At 37.9% G+C, this 25945-nt stretch overlaps 1 protein-coding gene across 1 annotated transcript; it reads left to right on the plus strand.

Annotated features, from left to right (window-relative positions):
* Positions 1–4413: 4413 nt before the first annotated feature.
* LOC145157537 (uncharacterized) lies at positions 4414–13781 on the plus strand. The gene is made up of 3 exons (XM_079076563.1): positions 4414–4536; positions 5540–6199; positions 13377–13781. The coding sequence occupies exons 1-3, from the start codon at positions 4414–4416 to the stop codon at positions 13779–13781; spliced, it is 1188 nt and encodes a 395-aa protein (XP_078932689.1).
* Positions 13782–25945: the final 12164 nt, after the last annotated feature.

The raw sequence follows: 25945 nt of genomic DNA on the forward strand, positions 1-25945 counted from the left end.
CCGGTCAAGTCAAAGTCAAACAAAGTCAACAAGTCAAACCGGTCAACTCAGTTGACCCTTGTATGTTAGGGTTTACTCTATGTAATTACTAAACAACTCGTTATTTTAATGAGAAAACATCATTTGGAAAATTCGTGTGTTTAATTTTCTTAGCCTTGATAATGCTAAACAATGAACCAAAGAGATAAAACAATATTGCACACTCATCGGGAGTGTGTAGGACACTAAAACATGACTTAACGGGGTTTACGGACCTTGCATTGCGAAGCCGGACACTCAAAAAGGTCACAAACGAAACCTCCCTCAATCGTTTTCACTCTATCTCCTTCTATTTGAAATCTCTCCCAAATCTCTCTCAAAAGTTCCCGTAACTTTTTGAAACCATGCGGGTCATCCCGACCCTTAACCGGATCAAAATCGCTTAAAACGGGGTTAGAACGGGAAAAATACCCCAAAAGACCCGAAACCCCTTTTAAGGCCGAAGTCCCCCTATAGGGGCCAAACCCTCCTTGGACCGCAGCCAGCAGCCGCAGCCACCGACCGCAGCCTTCTTTCTATTTGAATCCGCATCCGCGACCAAGCCCCACCTCGGATCTAAGGCTGTTAAGGCCGAGGTCACCCTCCTGACTTCGGATAATGCCATTTTCTACCCGGTTTTCAACCCCGACTCAGTTTTAAGCCCGTCTTTAATTATTTTAACGGGGGATTTCCACCCAAAACTTCGTTTTAACATATTAAGACCCATATGTCTTAATTAATCACATTTTTAATGCAAATCTTATCCAAGATTTAGTGGTTGGAGTAATTAAGGTGGAGTGTTGACTTATCTTTGATTTATGACACAAGCAACCACCATACCCACTCCATGACTAACCTACACTCCTCCCCACCATCCCTAGTCACTTCCTTGTACTTTTCCATCAATCATCAGCCCCTCCCACGTTCTAAGAGCTGGAACAAATCAACCTCTCTCCTCATTTTCACTCACATGCTCTCATTTCACCAAAAATCAAATACAACTTTTCTCTCAAACTTTTCTCTCTATTTCGAGACTCCAAGGCTGATCATCAAGCTTTATTCTACTCTTGGTAAGTATAATTCATCCTCCTTGTGATTATTACACTTCATTCTACTCCAATCATCGATTGCTTACACAAACTCCATCACTTTGATGTTAGATTCTCGAAAATCTTCAAGGCATCTTCAAGTGTTCTTGAGTTGAACACTTCCCTTCTCCAACATTCATCTACTGAAATCACATAAGGTGATTTCATACCCCTACATTTTCATGTTTTCTTATGTTTTAAGGGGGGGGGGGGGAATACAAGTTAAAACACCAAGAACACAACTAAATTCTTCTAACAGCTTTCATCAAAAAAGTTGGACTCCATTCACGGACTGTTTTGGTCAACTTAAACATTTTTGTTTTCAAAACTGTACAAGGTGCAAGTAGTTCAAGTTCTTAGCTTTAAAATGGCTACTTGCACATCTCCATAAGATTTTTCTACAATTTATGGTGATTTTTACAAAACTGCCTATCATTTCAAGAACCAATCCGGACCAGTCTGTGATTATGGACGTTTTCACCTAAGTTGGAGGTCAATAAAAATCGTGAGAAAATTTATGAACAAACTAGACTCATTTTCCAAACTCTCAGAATTTACGGATTCTGATTTGGACCTTTGATGATTTTTCTACAAATTTTCTAAGAACAGTAATAGAAATTGTTAACAACAGAAAAATGCTATCAATTTCATTACACCTTGTAACATGTTGAGCAAGGTGTATATCTTTATGTGATTATATGTTATTGCATTATATGACATTTTGTCTTAGTATAAGGACATACAACAGTTAACAAATGGATTTTGCTAGATAAAGCATAGAAATAACAAATTGTTATAATCAAAGTACATCCATTACATACAAACATTTGGATAAACTATGTTAAGTATATAGTTTACATACATTACTACTACTACCCTTGTTTTGATAAACTATAATAGGTATAGTTTATGATACATTACATAATACATACATTTCAAAAGGGTACATTTATACAAAGAGGATTTTCATTACACAACACATAATTCCGTTAATGACTTTGTGAGACATTCGCTTCACTTTACAAATAAGTCATGTATTGTAACCAGAGTCTCCTGGAGGGAGAGCGTGATAGTTGTATATAGATCTATATTGGGTCTGACAAACCCACACCTTAACTGCATGCAACAGTTAGACCGGCAGGTCTGGGGTGACAAATGTCATAACATTTCCGACGCCTGAAGAACGTCGTTTCAGGCCAACTAGGTCATAGCATGGTTATAATAACTCACAGAAAGTATTAACAAACATAGGAATTTACGGGAATTTCATTGAAATCAAACGCGTTTATGTCGATTTAAACTTACATTATTTTCTATAAGTAAGAAAGGTTACTTATACATTTCGGTCTTTGGATATAAGACTACATTACACATTTTAAGAAAAATATCGGATTTTTCTGGAACAAACATTACATTTACAAGAGAGAGGCTTTTATCAATACAAAACAAAAGCTTATGAACTCACCAACCTTTGTGTTGACACTTTTTCAAACAACTTGTATTCTCAAGAAATCACTAAACAGGTAACCAAGTGCATTTTGAGGATGGGACGTTAAGGCGTCAAACATTTCATATTTTGTCAACATATTGTAATTGATTTGGAAACATGTAATTCATACAATGATGTAACTCTTTCAATTATATATATGTTGGTTGTGTTTGCTTGGATTACTATTGCCATTGTGGTTATGATACTATACATAAAGTCCTCCACCCCCGGACGTTTCCGCCATCCTTGGTTTGGGGGTGTGACAATGGCGCTCGTTATGGCGTTTGGCGAGGCGAGGCGCTCATGTGTCGCTATGGGGTCCATAGCGACTGCATAGCGTGCATAGCGATCTGTGTCCTTTATTTTAAATATGGTATAAATATGCCCGTATTAGGGTTTTTTGTTGACTAAGTCAAAATAGCATCCGATACTCCCGTCTCCAACGTTCGATTCTCTCGACCAGTCAACCTTCAATCGCTCCTCTTCAGATCGCCAGTTGCTCTTGATTTCTCCTGTTCAGTCGATACTCCAAGTCTCCAACGACTGACCTGCAGTCCTGCACCGGTCCTTCTCTCCATCAGCTTCAAAGGTGTGTATTTTTCCATCAGCTTCAAGCCTTCAACTATAAATCTTTACTGTCGGCTAGTGTATTCTCCTCTTAATACCCTGTATGGGTGTAGTTAATTTTTTAGTTATGGGTTTAGTATTAGTTTTGTATAGGTATTAGTTTAATGTTGTATATGATACCCTGTATTGTTAATGAAAGTTGTATTGTTAATGAAAGCTGCAATGCAAGAAGTTTCTTTGAAATATGCATGATGTAATGTTGTGATTGTGTCTCAACTTACCTAGTTATGCATTTATTCACTTGTTTATTAACTGATTAACTGAATCAGTTATGCATTTATTAACCGATTAACCGATATGTATCTAATTTTCATATACTTGTCATTAATATCACTTAATTGTGTAACTTTATCTTTGATTTGTTTTTGAAATAGATATGGCTAGTAATGATCCGGGATGGCAATATGGGACAGCAGTTGAAGGAAAGGGTAATCAGTGAGTGATATGTACTTTTTGTAATAAAACAACCAAGGGTGGGATTACAAGACACAAGCATCACCTTGCTGGTGATTCCGCCCAAGTACTAAAATGTCCGAGAGTTCCAATAGAAGTACAAAAACTTCTTGTAATAAAACAACCAAGGGTGGGATTACAAGACACCCACCTCAATTTACCAATTAGTTATCATTAATTTCATAAAAGGTTGAAATTTCTCAAACCCATTAATCAACCAAGCCAGTCAAGTGGAAAGATTAAACCTTTTTAACTTTTTTCCTAAATTTCGCAACCCATGAAACACTTTGATCAAAGAACAACTACCTCATTCACTAATAATCAAACACTGTCATGTCCATCAGTTAATTTAGCTAATGAACAAAATTTCTTGATAAAGATCTCAGATCAATTCAATCAAACAAACCCTATAAGCAAATTTCACTAAAGCATGGAAGATTTCACTATCTCATAACCCAATTGAGGGTTTACCTGAATGAAAATCGGAATCGTTTTCCTCAAGTTCTTCGGTGTCAATCGGAATCACAGGATCGATGCTATACAGCTGTACTTTTCGTAATTGCATCTGAAACTCGGGCTGGATGCCACCGCTGCACTCTCCTATTGTCGGAACCGTCACCATCAGCGGCCGACCACTTCTTTTCTGTTCCGGTGATCACACAGTAACATAGACGAAGCCATAAAGGAAAACTGAAAGACCGTAAAAACCACCAACACAATAAAAAACGCAAACACGACATGAAGATGGATTTAGCTTTTCAGATCAATTTACGATTTGCAAAAATCAAGAAACTAACAGACCTAAGAGAAATAGGAGAAAAGGAAATCAGAAGCAGAAGTATTGAGAAGATACATTTAAGGGTGTTTGGCTTGTCTTTTTTGAGAGGCAAAAGTCCTTTTTGAAAAAGATAAAGGGCAAAAGATGTTTGGTAAAAACATTTTAAAAGTGACTTTTGGATTTTAGATAGAAGGAAAACTGACTTTTTGGAAAAGTTAGGAAAACCTGACTTTTTGTAACTTTTCAAAAAAGGACTTTTGTCTCTCAAAAAGACAAGCCAAACACCCCCTTACTTGGAGGAAGACAGTAGAGGCGGTGAGTATGCGTATAGGGTTCGATTATGAAGACGATGTATGAAATCAGTGAGAGAAGATCGATTTGATGATCACCGATTTAGTTGGCGACGAAATCGATGGAGTAAATGTGTTAGGTGGAGAGAGGCAGTGCATATGGGCGGTGGACGGTGGGTTTTGTAAGGAGATAACACGTGGAATCTATTATCTCAAAATCTGAGAAAGGAGGATACAAAGAGACGACCGAAGACCCCAAAAAAAAATAAAAATAAAAATAAAAAACAGCAAAGAATGTTATAGACCAAAAAAATTAATGACTGTAAATATGTGAAAAACAAAAAGATTTGCTATGTCAAGTATTTAAATCCGGTAATACGATTTGAAACGCAAAAACCACTTCAGTTCCTTTTTCTAGAAGACAACATATGCAAGAGTTCTCCATCAAAAACCTACTTTTCACAGCACATCAAAAAACTGAACAAAATAAAAAATCTGATGGGAATAGATCTAATCTTCAAGTCGTTAATCAGACCAGGGGCGGATGTGTGTGGTGCCCGGGGGGTCCCGGACCACTGCTCTGCTTCGGTCCGTAAGGGTAAAAAAAATCTATTAGGCGCATCGGCTTCAAATTTGTTCGGGTGACACTATATTTTCGAGAATTCGAGGCCCAAAAAATATAAAGTGTAAAAAATGCTAGTCCAATAACATAAAGAAAATTAGCCTAATAGCAATATGCGAGGTGCATTTTAATTGAATATTATTCGATTTAATGTTTAATATCTTTTTTTATCAGGTAAGAGGACAAGGTTACGATGGGGCAAGCAATATGCGAAGTGCATTTAATGGTCTAAAAGCTTTGATTTTACAAGAAAATGATTCAGCGCATTATGTGTATTGCTTTGCATACCAATTTCAGTTAGTTATTGTGGGTGTAGCAAAGAAGCATGATGGTGTGGACGATTTCTTTGAGCAACTTTCTTTGGTGGTTAATGTGGTAGGTGGTTCATGTAAAAGACAAGACATGCTACGGGAAAGTCAAAGAGAAAGGGTGCAATTGTTAATTGGAAATGCTGAACTTGAAACTGGAAGAGGGTTAAATCAAGAGAACTCGCTTATTCGAGCGGGAGATCCAAGATGGGGTTCACATTTCAAAACCATCACAAGTTTGATGAACTTATTTCCGGAGGTTCGTCATGTTCTTGTTTATGTCGAAGAGGAAGGATCCACTTTAAGTAACCGAAATCAAGCATTTGGTATCTTAAAATATTTCAAGACATTAGATTTCGTGTTTTACTTACATTTGATGTATGAAATTTTACACCTCACGAACGTATTGTCAAAGCATCTTCAAAAAAAGGATCAAGATATTTTAGAAGCGGCTTCTTTGGTTAGAGGGACAATGGACGCATTGAAGTCTTTGAGAGACACGGGGTTTGCTAAACTTTTATCGAAGGTATTCTCTTTTTGTCAAAAACATGATATTAATATTGTGGAGATGATGGGAAATTATGTCACATCAAGAGGCCGTAAGACTAAAGTTACTAATCAATTTCGTTTTGAAGTTGAACTTTTCAACACCGTCATGGATATGCAAATTATAGAATTCGGGACCGATTTAGTGAACTTAGCACCCAATTACTATGTCACACCCCCGAACCAGACGGCGGAAACGTCCGGGGGCTTGCGCGTGACTTCGTCTTGAAATATCATTACAGTGAATATAATTGAAACATCACATCATCATCACCACACATGTAATATAACAACATTCATTGTTTACATCGAGTATTGTATTTGAATATTACATGCCAAAATAGTAAGAGTATGATGAAACAAAATATAACACGATATCCATTAGTTTGTTTCGTTCATCCTGCTTCAACGGTTTCCTGAGAATACAAGTTATTTTGGAAAACGGTCAACATAAAATGTTGGTGAGTTCATAAGCATGTTTGTGAAAATGATTTGTATAATTTTGAAAACCACCAGAAAATCCGATATTTTCTGCAAACTGTTTAGTATGTTTGTGTCAGATCTTGTATTAATGCATATATGTTATTGTTTATTTGACTAAAAGGGGTAAAGAGAATGTAGAGAGAATGTAAAGAGCATGTAAAGAGAATATTCCCAAACAACCCGATGTTGTCTGTAAAAGAGAAAGTTGACATACCAACCCCCGAGGTTGAGTACTAGTAAGAGTATGTTTCCGAGTAATCCAGGAGAAAAGAGAATGGTCTTCCGTAAACTTCATAACGTTAATTCCTCTAAGCGAGCTGTCATAACCATACTAATAATGACAATTTCTCCTGTCTTTGCGTCTTTGGGACGCCGCCGGAAAATAGAATAAGGTTTTCGTCACCCTAGACTGAGTTAGTCTAACTGTAGCGAACAGCTCAGGTGTGGGGTGTCATCCCCGTATAGATCTATACACAAATCCCCGCTCTCCCTTCAAGAGACTCTGGTTATAACTACATGCTACGATTGTACACTCAAAGGTGCCAACCGACAAGTCTCACTAGATCCTTAATCGAATTTACGCGAAGAAAAAGGTATAAACTCATTCTAGGCCCAATGATCAATGTAAGTGAACCACTAAGGCATCACTAAACATGAAATCATTTCAAGACCTAATTGGAATGAGATTATATAACATGGGCCCGAAATATATGTGAAAGGACAACTAAGGCCCATTTCGCATGTAAGGTATTTACAGGCCCAAATAGCACACAAATAGTATCCAAGGTCCGTTTGCGCATGTTAATGGGTCAATGAGGCCAAATAAACATGTAAATAGTATACAGGACCTCTCACACATAAAAATGGGCCACTAAGGCCCAATAACCTAGAAAATGTTCAAATTAATTCGTTTGTTAGTTTATCGTTGGTTTTGGTTCAAGTATTCACTAGGATAACATAAAAGCCCACTTTTTGTAAAAATGACGTTCTTGGCCCAATAAGCCAAAAATTTACAATTGAGGCCCAATTTTTATAAGAATAACACTTTAATCTCCATTTTGTTCAAAACTTGTGTTGATGGCTAGTTTGTGGTAAAAATAACATTTTAAACCCATTTTGTCAAAAATATCATTTATGGCTTGATTTTTGTGAAAATACACATTTTTCTGGTTTTGGGGTTTTCCGATCTAGTTTTTGGAAAACTTGTAGAAAAATCATCGTAAGTCTAAATTTGGATCCGTAAATTCTGGAAGTTTGGATATTTTGTCTACTTTGTTCACAATTTTTATCATAATTTTTAATGGCTTCTAAAAAGTGTGAAATTGCTCACCTTCACAGGCTGGTCCGAAAATATTTCAAATATGATAGGCAGTTTTGTAAAATTCGCCAAAAATTGTAGAAAAATCGTATGAAAACGTGAGAGTAGTCATTTTAAAGGTATAAATCTGAACTTTATCCATTTAAAACAGTTTTGAAAAATATTATCATTAAGGGGTTCAAAACAATCCGAGATTGGACCAAAACGTTTCTGTCAAGGGCTGTTTTATGAGTTTAATTTATAGATCTTAGAACACAACACTCATTTTTGCTATTTAAAGTGTATAAATCCCAGATCTACTAGTTTATATGTAATATATGTGATAAAACATACTTTTCTAAAGGTTCTTATGAAGTTCCAATTGATAAACTTCAAGTTCTTAACATATTTTTAGATTAATGAAGAAATCAACACATAATCACCAAATAATACATGGAAAACACACATAATCATGCATATACACATAGATCTACACATAAGACTTGTATTCTCCCCCAAAAACCAAGTAAAAATCGAAAATAGGGGGTATGAACTCACCTTGGGGTGATGGATCGGTTTTGATGAAGAAGTGGAAGAAGATTTTTGATCCTAGCAAACTTTCTTGAGTAGATCTTGAACTTAGGTGTTTCTAAGAACATAATCCACAAATATATGGATGTAAGAGGAGATATTTGAAGAGATCAAAAGCTAAATCATAGATCTAAACAAAACTTACCAAAGATGATGATCTAGGTGAAGATCCTCTTGAAACTTCCCACAAATCTCGAAAATTTAGAGGAGTAGAGAGGAGTTCTTTTGAGAGAGTTTTGAAAGATTTTGAAAGAAGAATGATGGTGAGGAGGCCTTATGGCCGTGAGTTTTGAAGAGGGGAGAGAGAGAGTGAAATCCTTGCCTAGATACATGTAAGTTGTATGGTTATATGGTGGATATTTGGCATGGATGACCACCATGCAATATTGAGGTGGCACATCCAAAAGTCAACCCTCATTTCATCTCCCTTTTTTTGATGTTGGGCCGAGATTTTTGGGCCAAGAAGGTAGGAATGGGATAGTTTGAGCCCATTAAAATTTAGTTAGGATTTTTGGGGCCTAATCATAAAATTTTCGGCCCATTGGGCCTTTAAGGTAGTTCACGGCCCAAAAGTATAAAAGAATGGGTTCTATGGTCCATTAAGGTTAATTGGAGTTGTTATGGCCCAATAAGGCCCATTAGAAATAAGATGGATCATTTTAGGCCCAAAGTAGTCAAGTTGAAAGTTTATTGGTTCGTTAGACCTAATAAGAGGATCCTAGTCCATAATAATCTTGAACCGGGATTTCTAAGGTTTCCAACCCTTAGTTGAACATATGAGATGTATTTGAACGAGAATAGAGTATAGGCTTTTACAATGGATGATGCTTACATGGGAATAGAATTTCCTAGCAAAATGCCAGTTGTGACATCATCCCCCCGTTAGAGGGAATTTGGTCCCGAAATTCTTTTGAGAGATAGGATCATGAATGAGAGAATAGGCGAGGGTACTTCTGTTTCACCTGATCTTCGCGTTCCCATGTGAATTCTGGTCCACGCTTAGCGTCCCATCGGACCTTCACAATCGAGATGCGGCTTTGTTTTGTACGATTTACTTCACTATCCAATACCTTGACTGGTTCTTCGACGAACAGGAGATTCTCATTTATTTCGATCTCTTCTAAAGGAATGATAAAGGTTTTGCCTGATAGGCACTCTTTCAAATTTGAAATGTGGAACACGGGGTGTACGTTGTTGAGCTCTACAGGCAGTTGCAGCCTATAAGTCTTTGGACCAATCCGAGCAAGAATCTCGAACAGTCCGATGTATCGCAGGTTTAGTTTTCTCGGTTCCTAAAGCGAATCATTCCTTTCCAAGGAGATTCCTTTAATCACACGCTATCCCCGACTTGACATCCTAATGGCTTACGCCGCTTGTCAGCATAGATCTTTCGTCGGTCTCGTGATGCTTGAAGTCGAGTTCTGCTTTGGATTATCTTCTCTATCGTCTCGCGAATAGTTTTCTGGTCCCGTGTGAGTACTGGCGAGTGATCTGCATTTATGACTATAAGGAGCCTCGAAAAGAGCATCCTTGATTGCGTTAGAATTTTAATCAAGGGCAACTAGGTATCCCATGACTTGCTAAATTCAAACACTCAGGCCCGGAGCATGACTTCGAGTGGTTGAATGGTCCGTTCGCTTTGGCTATTGGTTTGAAGGTGGTAAGCAACGCTGATATCTAGCTATGTTCCCATAGCCCTCTGAAGTGACTGTCAAAGTCTTGAAATAATCCCGTTATCTCGATCCAAGATAGTAGATACCGATATTTCATGGAGTCTCACGATCTCCTGGATATAGATCCAAGCTAATCTTTCCATCTTGTTTGATTTCTGTATTGGCAGGAAATGGGCAGATTGGGTTAACCTATCGACGATCACCCAGATAACGCCCAACTCAACTCGTATAACTATGAGCTTCATCCTTCGACTTCGAGGGTCTTATCCATCCATGTAGTGTTCTCTTCACGATATTCTCCGGCTTTGATGCTTTCAAGGCTGCTCGTAGATGTTGACAGTGTTTTGTTCTTGCTTTGTGAGCAGATGAGTATGTTATCGATGAAAATAATTAAAAAGGCTGACTAGGAATGGTTGGGATAACTTGGCTCGTAGGGTCCATGAATACCGTGGGAGCATTCATTAGACCGAAGGGTATCACAATGAATTTGAAATGGTCGCGACGAGTTCGGAAAGCAATTTTTTTTTTTGGAATGTCGTCTTCTCAGACTCAAAATTGATGATAACCGGTTCTTAGATCTATTTTAGAGAAGTAACTAGTTCCTTAAAGCTGGTCAAATAGGACGTCAATCCGAGGAAGTGGGTATCGATTTTTCATAGTGAGCTTATTCAACTCCCTAAAATCGCTGCACATTCTGAAGGATTCGTCTTCTATGACGAACAAGACCGGAGCTCTCCAGGGTGAAAAGCTTGGTCTGATGAATCCTTTGCTCTAAAATTTTCTTAATTGACTGGTTAACTCCAGAATTTTGGCGGAAGATAACCTATAGGGTGAATTGGCAATTGATGTGGTTCCCGGTATGAGGTCGATTCGAAATTCGACCTGTCTCTCTAGGGTTTTCTTGGAAGTTCTTCGGGAATTACATCCGGAAAATCGCATGCTATTGGAATACCTTGTATGCTTACTTCTTCCTTGGTCTTATCCACAACAAGAGCGAGGAAAACGTAGTTCATCTGGTGCAGGCACTTCTGTGCCTTGATGCACGAGATAAGACGAGGATTGGCGCCGAGTTTATCACCATAGATTTTTAGGGTTTCGTGATTGGGAAGGTGAAGGCAAACGGCCTTCTCGCGACACATAGTATCAGCACGGTGGGGGCTTAACCCAACCATGCCAATTATCACATCAAAGCTCCTAATATTTACTGGCATTAAATTTTATTTGAAATGAATGGTTGTTTAGTGTTAAGGTGTACTCTACATAAACATCTTTGGTTGATTCGGTTTTTCCCATTAGTTATCTCCCCCGTTAAGGCTTAGTTTACCCTCTGGGGTTGTTATTTTAGTAAGTGCTCGAATTTGTTACTAACGAAGCTTCGCCCAGCTTCACTATTGAATAAGGGGTAAGCGAAAGAGTTGTTAAGTGGGAACGTACCAGTAACAACCGTCGGGTCTTGGACTGCTTCGCCTTGACCCAAGGTCGGGACCATTTCTGATCCTTCTGCACCTTGATTGTTATCCTTGGGGCAACTGCGCCTGAAGTGACCGGTTCCTCCACACCCATAGCAGGTGTGACTGGTCTCATCATTGGTGTTGTTGTTAGGGTTGTTGCGATTGTTGTCGTTTTCATTTGGCTGACGATTCTGGCATGGATAAGTTCTACAGTATTTGGTGATGTGATTCTTTCGGTTTCATTTGTTACAATGCATCTCCCGGCAGGCTCCATTATGATGGAAATTGCACTGGTTGCATTTTGGAAGGCTTCCAGCATATGGTCTCGTGGTTGCTGGTGTAATAGGGGTCATGGTCGCATGAACAGCAACAACGTGTTGCTTCTTTGAGAACCCTTGAGTGGGTTGCCCCTTTCTCTTACTTCCAGACTTCAGCTTCCTGCTCTTAAGCTTGGGGTTTGGAGTTCCTTGATAGGCTGTCACTTGTTGGTTTCCATGTTCGTTCCTTCGGCTGGAGTTATCAATGCTATTCCCGCCTCCATTGGTGTTGTTTGCATTGATTTGTGCCATAGCAGCGGTTACTGCCGCTATTACAGCAGCTTGGAACGTAGCAGAGTCCATCTGCAGGAGCGGTGTCTCGTGGGTGCGCTTGTTACTCCTGCGGGATGGTATTTTCCTGCTGCACGTTGATAATCCAAATCATAAGTAATGATCGTCATTTCTGGTTGTACTCTATAAAGTTCGCATCTCGTCGTAGGATTCTCATTGTTTCCATCTACATCCCTATGATGTATTTACGGTAGTAGGTAATCGCAGATTTGGCACGATTGTTACGTCTATCCCTAGAGTATATGGGTTGTTTCGGTTTCGAGATCCTTAAGTGTTTAGCGGTTTTGAGGGTTCGGTTGTGCATATAATTGAATTTATGTAGTAATCTGCAATAAAGATAGCAGATAATTGTTTCATTGGTAAGTACCATCTTAGTACACGAAAGAGAGTCATATCGGATAGTAGGGGGAAAGAGAGAGAGTGAAATCCTTGCCTAGATACATGTAAGTTGTATGGTTATATGGTGGATATTTGGCATGGATGACCACCATGCAATATTGAGGTGGCACATCTAAAAGTCAACCCTCATTTCATCTCCCTTTTTTTTTATGTTGGGCCGAGATTTTTGGGCCAAGAAGGTAGGAATGGGATAGTTTGAGCCCATTAAAATTTAGTTAGGATTTTTGGGGCCTAATCATAAAATTTTCGGCCCATTGGGCCTTTAAGGTAGTTCACGGCCCAAAAGTATAAAAGAATGGGTTCTATGGTCCATTAAGGTTAATTGGAGTTGTTATGGCCCAATAAGGCCCATTAGAAATAAGATGGATCATTTTAGGTCCAAAGTAGTCAAGTTGAAAGTTTATTGGTTCGTTAGACCCAATAAGAGAATCCTAGTCCATAATAATCTTAAACCGGGATTTCTAAGGTTTCCAACCCTTAGTTGAACATATGAGATGTATTTGAACGAGAATAGAGTATAGGCTTTTACAATGGATGATGCTTACATGGGAATAGAATTTCCTAGCAAAATGCCAGTTGTGACATACTAGAATACATGGGGGCTTTGAGTCCTTATGATTCATTTGCTAAATTTGACAAAACAAAGTTGTTAAAGTTGAGTGAGTTATACAAAAAAGATTTTGATGATGCGGAGAGGATGCAACTTGATGGTGAACTTGAAATATATTATCACGCTTTACATAAAGATGACTGGTTCACTAGTTTGCATGGAATTTCCGACCTTTCTCGTTTGATGGTGGAAACGGGGAAACATCGATCTTATCATATGGTTTATAGGTTGTTGAAGTTGGTTTTGGTTTTACCCGTTGCAACCGCAACAGTCGAAAGATGTTTTTCAGCGATGAAGTTGTTGAAGACGGATTTGCGTAACAAAATAGGTGATGATTTTTTGAACGATGCCATGATTTCTTATGTTGAAAAAGAAGCACTTATGAAAGTGAAGATCAAAGATGTAATGGATCGGTTTCAAAAAATGTGTACCCGTAGATGTCAAATTTAAATATTAAGATTAATGAATCGGTTTGATGTATTAGTACTTTTAATTTTTTTTTATGTTATTATATTCGGACGAAAAAAAAATTGTGCCACTGCTATGACAACTTTCTGCGTCCTCCACTGAATCAGACATAATATTATTGAAAAGAAACACCCATATTTGTCTTCATGTGTGGAGCTTCCTTGTAATATGGTCCTGAGAGAACAAAGTAACACCAAAATCAATGAAACACACAAACAAATACCACACAACTCCATAATATATCCAGGTATATAACATACACAACACAACTACATATCTATAATTATCTACAACATATACACACATATCTACATAATGAACAGTAAGCCAATAGAGAGATTCAGAGAGGGAAATAGACATAGGTAATAGTGGTGGATGTATACCCTATCTTAAAGAACGAAGCTCTTCAAATAACCCGTGGAAACCACAGGAGGTAAGTTAAAAAAATGTTATAGACCAAAAAAATTAATAACTGTAAAAGAGCATTTGATTCTGGATGGTAAGTAAGTACAACTTTATTTGATAAGTAAAATAAACATAAGAGTTTAACATAGATATTGAAATACTTTCTTGAACACAACATTGGAAGTTTTATTAGTCAAATTACTATCCTTATCTAAAAATCAATAACTTCAATTCTTCTCTGCTCTTTACTCTGGATAAAGCAACATATAACTGACCGTGTGAGAAAACCGGTTCTCGAAAAAACAACTCAACCTTTTTCAATGATTGGCCCTGACTTTTATTTATGGTCATAAAAAAACAAACCGCTAGGAGAAATTGTCTCCTTTTGAACTTGTATGGAATTTTGTTGTCTGAAGGTGTTAAAGACAACATTGAAATAAAAACTCGATGTCCAATGTTACTTTTAGTTAAGACCATTGTTTCTATGACGCGATTACCCAATGATACCACCTGAAGTCTAGTACCATTACATAACCCATTTTTCTAGTCGATATTTCTTAGTAACATAATCGGAACACCAACCTTTAAAATCAACTTATGTTTGGCAAACCAGAGATTTTAAGTCATTTAGAACATCAGGTGAATATAAACTCTCATCAAACTTATTTGTGAATAAACTTTTTCTGGCAGATGCTATCTGAACTGAGGTATTCTTTTTCTTCTCCAGGAAACAATGAAAGCATACGATCGTTTATTTCTTGAACAACTTCAATTTTCGGTGCAAATTAAAATAACATAGAATTGATTGGATGTGTAACAGTCAAAATTTATTAAACTTTTGATATTGACACCACCATAAGTTTGTTTTATAAGGTTTAAGATATTATTTTTATTGTTCAATTGCTAAAATAATAATTGTACGCATAAAAAATAAGAGATAATTTAATTTAATAATAAAGATTAACTAATAGTGATACGACGAGACAACCTATTGCTCAGTTAACCATTCCTAAAATTTCAATCTCACAGCAACATATGGTAGAAAATTACTATTACTTTGTTTTCTACCATTCAGTTTCAAATTATCAAAATTTAAAAACTCTCAATCTTTGATTTTCTAATAAGTCCGGACCTCACCCTTTTCATATTGCGCCTCACCATTCATGTCTTTGCCACTACCACCCTTTTCATAGTGCGACTCACCATTCACCCTTTTCATATTTCAGTCGCTGTTTTTTTTTTCTTTTTCTATAGAAATGATTGAGTTGGCTCCAAACCATTTTTGACAGATATCGTATTCTTTACATGATTTAGCATGGTTTTCACTGAGAATGATAGCCTTAGATTCCTCTGGTTATGCACATATGAAGTATGCCATAACATCAATATATTTTGCTAAAATTGATTCAAAGCAACATTCTATATAAGTTAGTTTAAGTAAGCATTGTATTTTGGTGTTAATTAAGCTTCTAATTCAAAACAATTTGGCCTTGCATGAGATAACTCTTAATTTATATATTTTATACACAAAAAGATAAATTAATAAGTTGTTAAATACTCACTTAGAAAATTAAAACTACTTTACACAACAACATTCTTAACACCAAAGTACATAATATATATATTTGACATTTTAAAGTTGAAATTATGATTTGCACTATCAACAATAACACATGAAGATCAAAACCAAAAGTCTAATAAAAAAATATCTAAAAATTTACTGTCTTATTCGGGAAGCTGTGTAAATGTAACGTCCGGATTTCGGGGCTAAGCATTAATAGATGATGTAATACTCTAGGTCAACTATTGTAAGTCTTTTTGAAGTAATAAAGATGAATTATTTGAGTATTATGTGAATTATGTGCATTTATGTGCTTTATACTTAATTATAGAGATATATAATTAATAAATGATAAAAATAAGCGTTAAAATTAAAGTGTGATATAAGCCCGATATCTTTACATAAAGTTGTAGTGGTCGAAACAAGGATTCCGGGGATATAAAGAACGCCGAAATCCGAGTTATAACGAAGAAGTTATGACCCGTCGAAGTTTCGCGACGGAACCGGCACGGCACCAGAAGCGTAAATAGCGAATTTGCGATAGAGGACTTTTTTGCCTTAGTAATCTAAACGAAAGTCGTAGAATATGTTAAACCGAGAACATCCATAAAAAGAACGCCCAAATCTGACTTCGTATGAGGAAGTTATGATTTTTCTAAGATACTGCTTAGCAGTGCACGACCCGAAACTCGAATTTTAGTTCGAGCGGTTTTTTGGCCTACGCGAACTAAATGAGAATTGAAGATCTCATTAATAGGAACTCAATGGTAAAAAGACAGACGAAAACGGAGTCCGTATGTAGAAGTTATGAGTTTTACGCGGACATTTAACAGTATAATCTCCTCCTACTGATAAATTTAAGATCGGTCGAGAATTAGCCAACGGAGTCTAAATGAAAGTTGTATATCTTGTTTTTACCTACGGGTGGATATAAAGAACGTCGAAAACGGAGATCGTATGCGAGAGTTATGATTTTTCTAAGTCGGGAGGCTGCTGTGCGAAATCGGGTGACGTGGCGAAATCCTGGCCGTTGCTTCCTCCCCAAGGCTAGCCACCAGAAGGTGACATGTGGCATGGACTCGATGAGTAGGTCCCCCTACTCGACGAGTAGAGCTGCCAGCCTCACTATAAATAGAGGTGTCGGGTTCCCTCATTCTTCACACCTTCCCATCTTCTCCTTCTCTCTCTAGAACTTCTCTCTAGCCCCCCTTAAGCCCCCTAAAGTCTAGGTAAACCCCCTAGCACCTGAAGGAAGCCCCGAGGCTCCCGAAGTCCCGAGAAAAGAGCCTTTCGGCTAGGGAACGCTGCTCCAGCGAAGCCCGGTTTTCGAGAAAACCCGCTGTAAGTGAGCTATGCCTACCCTATCCTTAGTATAGCTTATGTTTTAATATAGTAACATTATTAGGACCTTAAAATAATTATTTGGGCTATTATTATGAGTTATATAATAGTGTTACTTAACGCTTATATAATAGTAATAATAGCTAGACTATTAATTAGTCGCGGTTAACGTTAGACTAAACCCTAGTGGTATTGATACTAGGTTTTGTCAAGGGAAAATTGTTTTGAGATAATGAAGTGTTGTCCGAGTACCGAGTCACCACCTTACCAGGTGAGTGCATAGTCACTTTCATCTTACACATAGATATGAAGTATTTAATATAAAGTACGTGCTATGTGTGCATATTGTCAGAATACTTGTTGTCTATGCTGATGAAAGATTTTTATACATGTTTCAAATGATTTAAACTGTATATGTATTTTATATCTACAAAAATGTTGGGGTAAAATATGGGTAGATGTAATAGACGATGTGTAATAAAATGATGAGAGGCCTCGATGTTGTTGTTGTTGATTCTGTCATCTAGCGGAGTATGGATGACGACTACAGACTCTTCTAGACAGTCCAGTGGAACGCTAGCAGGCTCGCAACATGTAGGTGTTTGTGAACGATGTGTTCACCGATGTACTCCATCCCCCTCATGGTTGCCTTAAGGACATTTATTGCTAAGGAATCCCCTTAGCAGTAGTATCCATCCCGATGATGATCCTTAGGCTAGGTCCCTTATGATAGGTGTTTAGGGACGTAAAGTGAGGATAACGGGAACGGGTAATCGGGTTATTGTTGGTTGATGAAATTAAATAACTTATTTATTGTGGGTTGAAATCCCTATGTGCTCACCAGGCTCCCAAGCCTGACCCACTCAGTTTCATGTATTACAGGTAGTGGCGCTCGAGCATAGATGTGATGTTTTGGATGAGGGATTACGGATATAGGCCTGTAGATATGAATAAATGTAGTAAGGCTTATATTGTACTGTTTATGCTTTTGATCTGTATCGAACATGACATCCCGAGGTTTTTAATGAAATACATTTCTACGGAAATGCTTTGATAAATCTTTATCATATTTTATTATGGGAACAAATTCCACAACACTTTTATTTAAAATGTTACTCTGATTTTTAAACAAAGCATAAAAAAAATCGGTCTTTTCTGGCCGTGAAAATGTGGATGTCACAGTTGGTATCAGAGCATTAGTTTAAGCGAACTAGGAATTTGTAGGATTTCTAGACTTAAACTTAGAATGCTAAGCGATGATTGTGAGATGAGTGTCTACTATATTTTAGACACAAGCACTAGTTTATTTTAAAACCCTAACAAGTCTCCAAGTGTATATCTGAGTTACCAAAGCTAAAATACAAAGATATTTTATCTTCCTTTCCCAAGTGGGGAATCCAACATTATCTGCCAACTTATCATAGTATTCGAGATGGAAAAAGATATAAGCATTCCAAAATATGCAAATAGTAACTATATTAGTTACATAAAAACTAAAATCTTTTTATAGGCTGCCAAAAGAAGTTTTAGATATCACCTAATTTCTATAAGGATATTTATAGACCGAGATCTGTAAGTTAAAAGAAAACGTTGAGCATGTAAAAATATTTCAGTAAATAATATGTAAAGCAGTAGAGAAGAGAAGGATGGCATTAGACCATGTGGTATGGACACATACCAGAGGTTTGACAAATCAGCTACCATGGAGAAAGGCTTGAATTTTCACAGTAAACTTACTTATTGAGTTATAGTTGGGTTAGAAGTAGAAGAAAAAGTAACTATAACAACTCACATGTTGAAATAGGTCACAGTATTCAAGAGAACTAAAAGATCCCTTAGAGAAGCTATTATGGCTCACCATATACATCAGGGTTGTGCGCAACTAAGATGTTGCAGACTTAGAGTGAGTGACTCCGCTTAGGTCCCCTTTCCTTAATTGGTTGAGGATTTGAGGCAGAGATACTCAGTCGACTGCCTGGTTCATCTTAAATATTCATAACTTGTATATGACGGGCGATGGTAGTGGTACCAAGGAGGATTATGTAATAAAGTATCCCCACAGTTAATAGAGCACTTTTGTTCGTATGTATGCGCACATAGCGGTACGATACGTAGGAGTGTTAACTTCAAATAGGAAACAGGAAACACGAGATCTGTTACGAAGAGTACATTGTTGAACATACTAGGAGTATAGTATCGAGCATACCAGGGATACATCGTCGTTTATCAGACATTTTCTTTCATTTGACCAAAACTTAATTCGGTAAAGAGTCCGTTGTTTTCATTCATCATGAATTGGCGTGGTCCTCACCATACTGAGTTCATATGTTTCTATCGCCTCGATCGGCAAGTTCTCGAAACTTTCGTCATTCGTATCGAAGGTCTGACCTAAACCAAAATTTTATCTTTCGTATTCTAAACCCTTGAAGTACTCGTGCGAATAGTACCTTGTCCTCCGAAGCCTTATCGTCAGATGTCCGCAGACCGTCACGAAATACCACTCGTCCAGCAGACCAAGTTCGAGCACAGAGGCTATGGACGAATACAGCCCACCTATTACTATTTAGTGTATACGCGAGGGTGGTATATGATTATGATTACGCAGACTTAGTATGTGTGTTTCCGCCCTTTCTCCTGTTCCTCGTTGGGTTGTGGACCTAGGGCAGAGTCGCACATCCGACCGTCTTACTAACCCTAATTATATACGACTTGTATACGCGAGGTAATAATAGATGGACCAAATATGAATCCTATCATGAACAGAAGGGCAAAGTTGCCAAGTCTACGAGTGGGTATTCTGCCAATCAGAAGAGTGCAACCCCAGTAGTAATGCTAAGAAAGCTAATTTCGGGACGAAATTCCATCTAACGGGGGGATGATGTGACAACCCGAAAAATTTTATTTTATAAGCTCAGTCAGTCAACTCAACCGAGTGTCAAATTCATTAGTACGAAGTTCTAGCCCGGTTAAAGGTCATTCTAAGGAGTTTTGAGCCTAATGCACTTAAGGAATAAGTGTTAGAAAGTACCTGCTAGAACCACAGTGTAGAAAATCGAACCTTAACCTCATATAAGTGAGTTCACGGCCACAAGACCATGAGTTTACGGCCGTAAACTCATGTGGCCGTAAACTCAAGAGCATATATAAGGCATTTGGTCATTTCTAGTCATTTCTTTCATTCCTTGGCCGATTTTCCCTCATTCTCTCTCAACTATCATCCCAACATTCACCTTAGATCTTAAAAAGGGTAAGTGTTCTATCCCTTGATTAGTTGATACATCTTATTAACTAGCTACATACATTGATTTCATCCATGAAAATCATGTTTGTTTAGATATTCAAGAAACACCAAGAACACCAAGAACACACACTAGTGTTCTTGGCCAAAACCGACCCTTCAAGCTCCTAGATCGTAAGTACTCTTGTTCTAACTTGTTATGTACTAGATTTAACATGTTTAGGTCTTAGAAACATCAAGAATCATGGGTTGGAAGAGAGTTTACGGCCAAGGATCACCCAAGGCCGTAAACTCCCTATAAGGGTGCAATGTTGCCCTAATTTCCTTCCTTATGCCTAGAACCTAGCCTAGACCCTTACATTGATGTGTTTAGTACTTGAAAACATCAAAATACCATAATCCATATGGGTTTACGGCCGTAAACACATGGAGAAGTGGTCCATGGGCCGTAAACTCCATATAGGGGTGAAATGATGCCACAAACACTTCCTAAGGCATAGACATGAAGTAGGAATGCTTCCATAGGACTTATAAGCTTCAAATCACAAAATGGTAGGAGTACCATGAGTTTACGGCCGTAAACTCATGGGTTTATGACCGTAAACTCCAAAGGGGTTGGTCCCAAAACCGTAAACACCTTTTGATGCCATTTCACTTCCCTTTGATGAATCACATGTGATTCCAACACTTGATCAAGGTGTTTCCTAGTCCCGGAAGGTGTTTCCTTTCATATAGTTGTTTATAAACACTATATTCATGTCAATATGTGTCCTTATATGTCATTTAGGACTTATTGTGTCTCGGGACTTCATTCGTGGAACTTCTCATCCTTACACGCATACCCGATTAAATCACCCACATCTGGTGAGTTCATACCCCGTAATGAATCTTTTAGCTATTTTAACTGTTTTAAGGGGGGGGATACAAGTTGAACACAATGATAATTGTGTAAATGTTTGTTATAAACATCTTTCTAAATGTTAATTATGTCACTTATAAGTTGTCAAAACATTTCAAAACTCTTTTAAAGTTATGTTACTTTTTAGTTATACAAAACTCTATTTTTAAAGTACAAGCATAACTTAGTAGATAAATGAGTCTTTTCAATAACAGTCCAAGTAGAACATTAGTAAGCTATAATAGGTATAGTTTAGGAGAATGTTATTCATTACTTCTAGTACAATGAAGCACACAAAGAGACAATACCATAACAGAACATACAGTGAAGAGAATCAAACAATACCATACAGAGAGAACACACAATAAAGAGAAACAAACAGAACAAACAAGTAAGGTTGCTATAGCATGAGAACACACATACAGGATCTAATTATACCAATGAATCACTAACTCATTGTTTTAAACAAAAGGTGATAGTTATATTGGGTATACATGATCATATAACTTTAATGTGAATTACACGGCTTTCAAGAATTTGCAGGGGTCGCGTTTGGTACCCTTAATCTCTTGACAGGGAGAGCGTATAGTAGGGGTTCTAGCCTTCACATTATGACCGTAATAAAACAAATATGTTTTTAGGTTATTAGTACATCCACATGTCATTATAAATGACAACTGTGTACTTACATTTCCCATTACTTTCATAAAGTGACAGTACCACTTGAAAGTCAGACTTAAACTATTTTCTAGTCAAGATAGTTATAAACTAGGGAAAATATACATTTTTACAATCGACAATCGGAACAGTCGAGTCTAGCACATAACAGAAGATGCCTTGGTAGAAGGCTACGATTAAAAGATAGGACCATAATGCTAGTCTTATGATTCCTTAATGTATACATCACAGGATACATATATACCAATAGGGTCCGACAGCTAATAGGATGTGTGCTCTCCACTTCATTTCCTGTTCCTCGTTGGGTTGTGGGCTTGGAACGGATTCACCCAATCTATTATCTACCCGATTCTATATATATGTATGCTTAGTATACATTAAGTCATCATAAGGGTACCAGGTATGGGTCAGGTTATAGGACCCAGAGTCAAGCACAGTTTTTCTAGTACAAAACATACTTTCCAAAATCAGTACTTTTGGTATACAAAACTAGAAACTTCCCAGTAAAGGGTTTAATCCATTTTATTAGACCAGTACAATTTAAAAGACCTTAGGTGAGTAACTCTATAATACCTTAGTTTATACACCATGTTTATATATAAAACTAATACCCAATAGGTAGTTAGATGTGTGTTTTCCGCCTTACTTCCTGTTCCTCGTTGGGTTGTGGGCTTAGGGCAGATTCACTCAATTAACTTTCTATCCGATATTAGATTATATATAGCAGTATAAACTAAGCTATTACAAAAGTAGTCACTGTGGTCACCATTTTACTATAAGAAATATAGGTTTTCTTAAAGAACTTCTTCATTAAATATAAAGGTAACATTACAATTAACTCCATGAGTAACAAGTGATTACACCAGGGTTATATATGACAATGATCTAACAACCAATGGGATGTGTGCTATCCGCCTTAACTTCTGTTCCTCGTTGGGTTGTGAGCTTAGGGCAGATGCGCACAATCGATTGTTTGTTTACTCTGAGTCTTATATAACTTGTACCCACTTAGTACCCATAGAAAGGCTTGTAGTGACATTTTACTTAACTTTCATCAAAGTAGGAAATATAGGATTTTCTAGAGGAACAGGCGAACTTTTTCAAAACAGATCTTACAATGCACAACATTTTTAACAACACTTTACACTTACTTACGTCACTAAACTCTTATGAACTCACCAGCTTAATTGTTGATCAACTCTTTCAAATAACTTGTATTCTCAGGAGACTATTAGACAGGTGCTCGTGCTGGGGATTCAGAAGATGAAGCATTTATAGCTTCAAGTCTTGTTTTGTTATTTGTGTATGAATTCTATGTTTTGTGAACACACACCTTGTAAACACTTTCTTTCGAAACGAAATGGTTGTTCATTACTTGCTTACCATATACATATCTCGTGATACTAAACATGACGTCCTCCACCCCTGAACGTTTCCGCCGTTACGGTTTTGGGGTGTGACATATGGCTAGGATTTTCGACATCCCTATGGAGTGATCGAATACAAAAAAACATTTGGTGGTTGGGTTGTGTAAACAAAATAATGTGGTTGGGAGGATTTTACGATCAAGCAGAACGAAAGCTTGCAGCAAAAAAAACTACAAAACTGATTGCAAATTGTGACAAAGGACTCAAAAGGAAGATAGGTATTTGAATTAACTTTGTTCCCGATTTTTCGGAATTTGGTATAATTTTTTGCAATTTAAAAAGGAAACGAGACGTAGTTAAGGAATGTTTTGAAAATATAACAAAGTAAATAATAGAAAAATCCGTAAATTTTGAAAATCTAGTCTAGCCGTTCTAATAACAGGTGACACGTGGCAAAGTGACAAGGTAGAATAGGGACACGTGGCAAAAATAGGTTTTGTTTATTAGAGGAGGTATATATATATATATATATATATATATATATATATATATATATATATATATATATATATATTGTAACATCCAAAAATTTTACGCCAAATTTAAACTTTTCAAGCATAAATAAAACCCAATAGTATTGTTTACAAAAATGTTTTCAATTCATTATTCAATCAGAGTGTCCCAAAAGCCAGATCATAAGGATGAGGAGCGGTACGGTCACGCCTTCGCCTTGCCATGAACTCCTGAAGTACCTGAAACAATAAACTGAAAACTATAAGCCCGAGGGCTTAGTGAGCTACCCCCAAAATACCAATACCACACTGATAATACCATATCCGTAATAACCAATCAATCAACATGCATACTGGGCCATCGGCCTAACTGGACCGCCCTACAGGGCCTACAGTCCAACTGAATCTATACCGAGCCTTTGGCATGACTGGACCGCCACATGGGCCTACAGTCTTCCCGGACCGCTCATAGGGTGTGTTGGCCTTCAGCACAAAGCAGGACCGCCTCAACCCAAACAAAAAGCAAATAACCATGTGCGCACAACTAAGATTTACGGGCATATACAAACATCGAACATATCTATCTCACTGATTACCAAACATATCAATCTCTCATAACTAGAGCACTGACCTAGCAGGTCACTAACATATCAATCCCTACGGATCATAAGAGCATAACATACTGTCTATCCTGATTATGATCTAACAGATCATATCCACATGCAGCATACCATAACGATAACAACTAAAGGGCCGACCTTGGTGCCTTAGACCCTATCGATATAATGAGGATAACTCACCTTGCAGATGTCGACTCGGTAGATAAACTTCAACCCTCGGATCACTGCCACAAACTCCACCACCTATTACCATAGTATAATCATACCCATAAGCTATCTAATCAAACCTTGGTCAAAGTCAAAGTCATCAGTCAAGGTCAACAGTCCATGTTGACCTTGACTTGCCAAATACCCCCCGGCTACTCGCCGAGTTCCTTGAATTACTAACCCACTCGCCGAGTCACCTGAGTGACTCGTCGAGTTCCTTTGGTTTACGATCGAGACCCTAAGGCCACTCGTCGAGCTTCCTTCTTGCAACTCGACAGTTACCCGCGCATACATAATTTGGGGCAACCTCATCCGACTCGCCGAGTTGTTCATACACTCGTCGAGTCTACGACAATCTTCATCAGATTCGCCGAGTTGTTCTTCCAACTCTCCGAGTTCATGCCAATCTTCATGTGACTCGCCGAGCCGACCATGCGACTCGGCGAGTCCCTTCAGTCCTTTTTGCCATACAGACTCATTTTAGCCATGCAGCGGCTCTAAACTACAGATCCAAGCTTCTGAGGCATGATTTTCACGTAAAGTTGCAAACTTTACGTGCATGCATAGCTACAAGGGCTCTTAATGTCAAATCCAAGCTCATAATGGGAGTTTCATACTCAAAGAGACTTCATACATGACCAAATTCGGAGCTTTATGACTCTAGAACTCAAGAAGGGTACAGATTTGACGTTACAACTTCAGATCTAGCTCATATCCCACATTACCATCTCAACCAACCCATAAAAACCCTAGATCTCAACCAAAAGAGGTCTAAAAAGAAAAATGAGAGAAGGTGACGACTTGATACCTCCAAATGATGCTATCTGAGGTAGATTTCTGATTTCCCACACTTCCTTGCTCCTAGCCTTTTGTTCCCCAAGCTCTTCTTCTCAAAAGATCTCCTCTCCAAAGCTTTACACACACAAGAATGAAACACCACACGAATTAGGGTTTTCTGAGCTCTCAAAGGACTGCAAAGAGGCCAAAGGAGGCTTATGTTTCCTTAAATAGGGTGCAAAACCCCGGGATTTAGGGTTTCCTCTGCCAGCTCCTACTCGTCGAGTCCCTTCATGGACTCAGCGAGTAGGTCACTAAACACGCGTACCAAGCCCGTTGCTACTCGACGAGTAGGGCAACCAACTCGTCGAGTAGGCCTTGAAACCAATTAAATTCTTATTTAAACAATACCTGAGAATCGGGGCGTTGCAATTCTCCCCCACTTGAACTAGACTTCGCCCTCAAAGTCTGCTGGAATAAACAACGTCGGGTAATGCTCCCGCATTTCCGCCTCCGGCTCCCACGTCCACTCAGATCCTCTA

Source organism: Lactuca virosa, chromosome 2, assembly GCF_052849685.1.
Source record: "Lactuca virosa cultivar CGN04683 chromosome 2, Lactuca_virosa_CGN04683_v6, whole genome shotgun sequence".
In the NCBI taxonomy this organism is placed as follows: domain Eukaryota; kingdom Viridiplantae; phylum Streptophyta; class Magnoliopsida; order Asterales; family Asteraceae; genus Lactuca; species Lactuca virosa.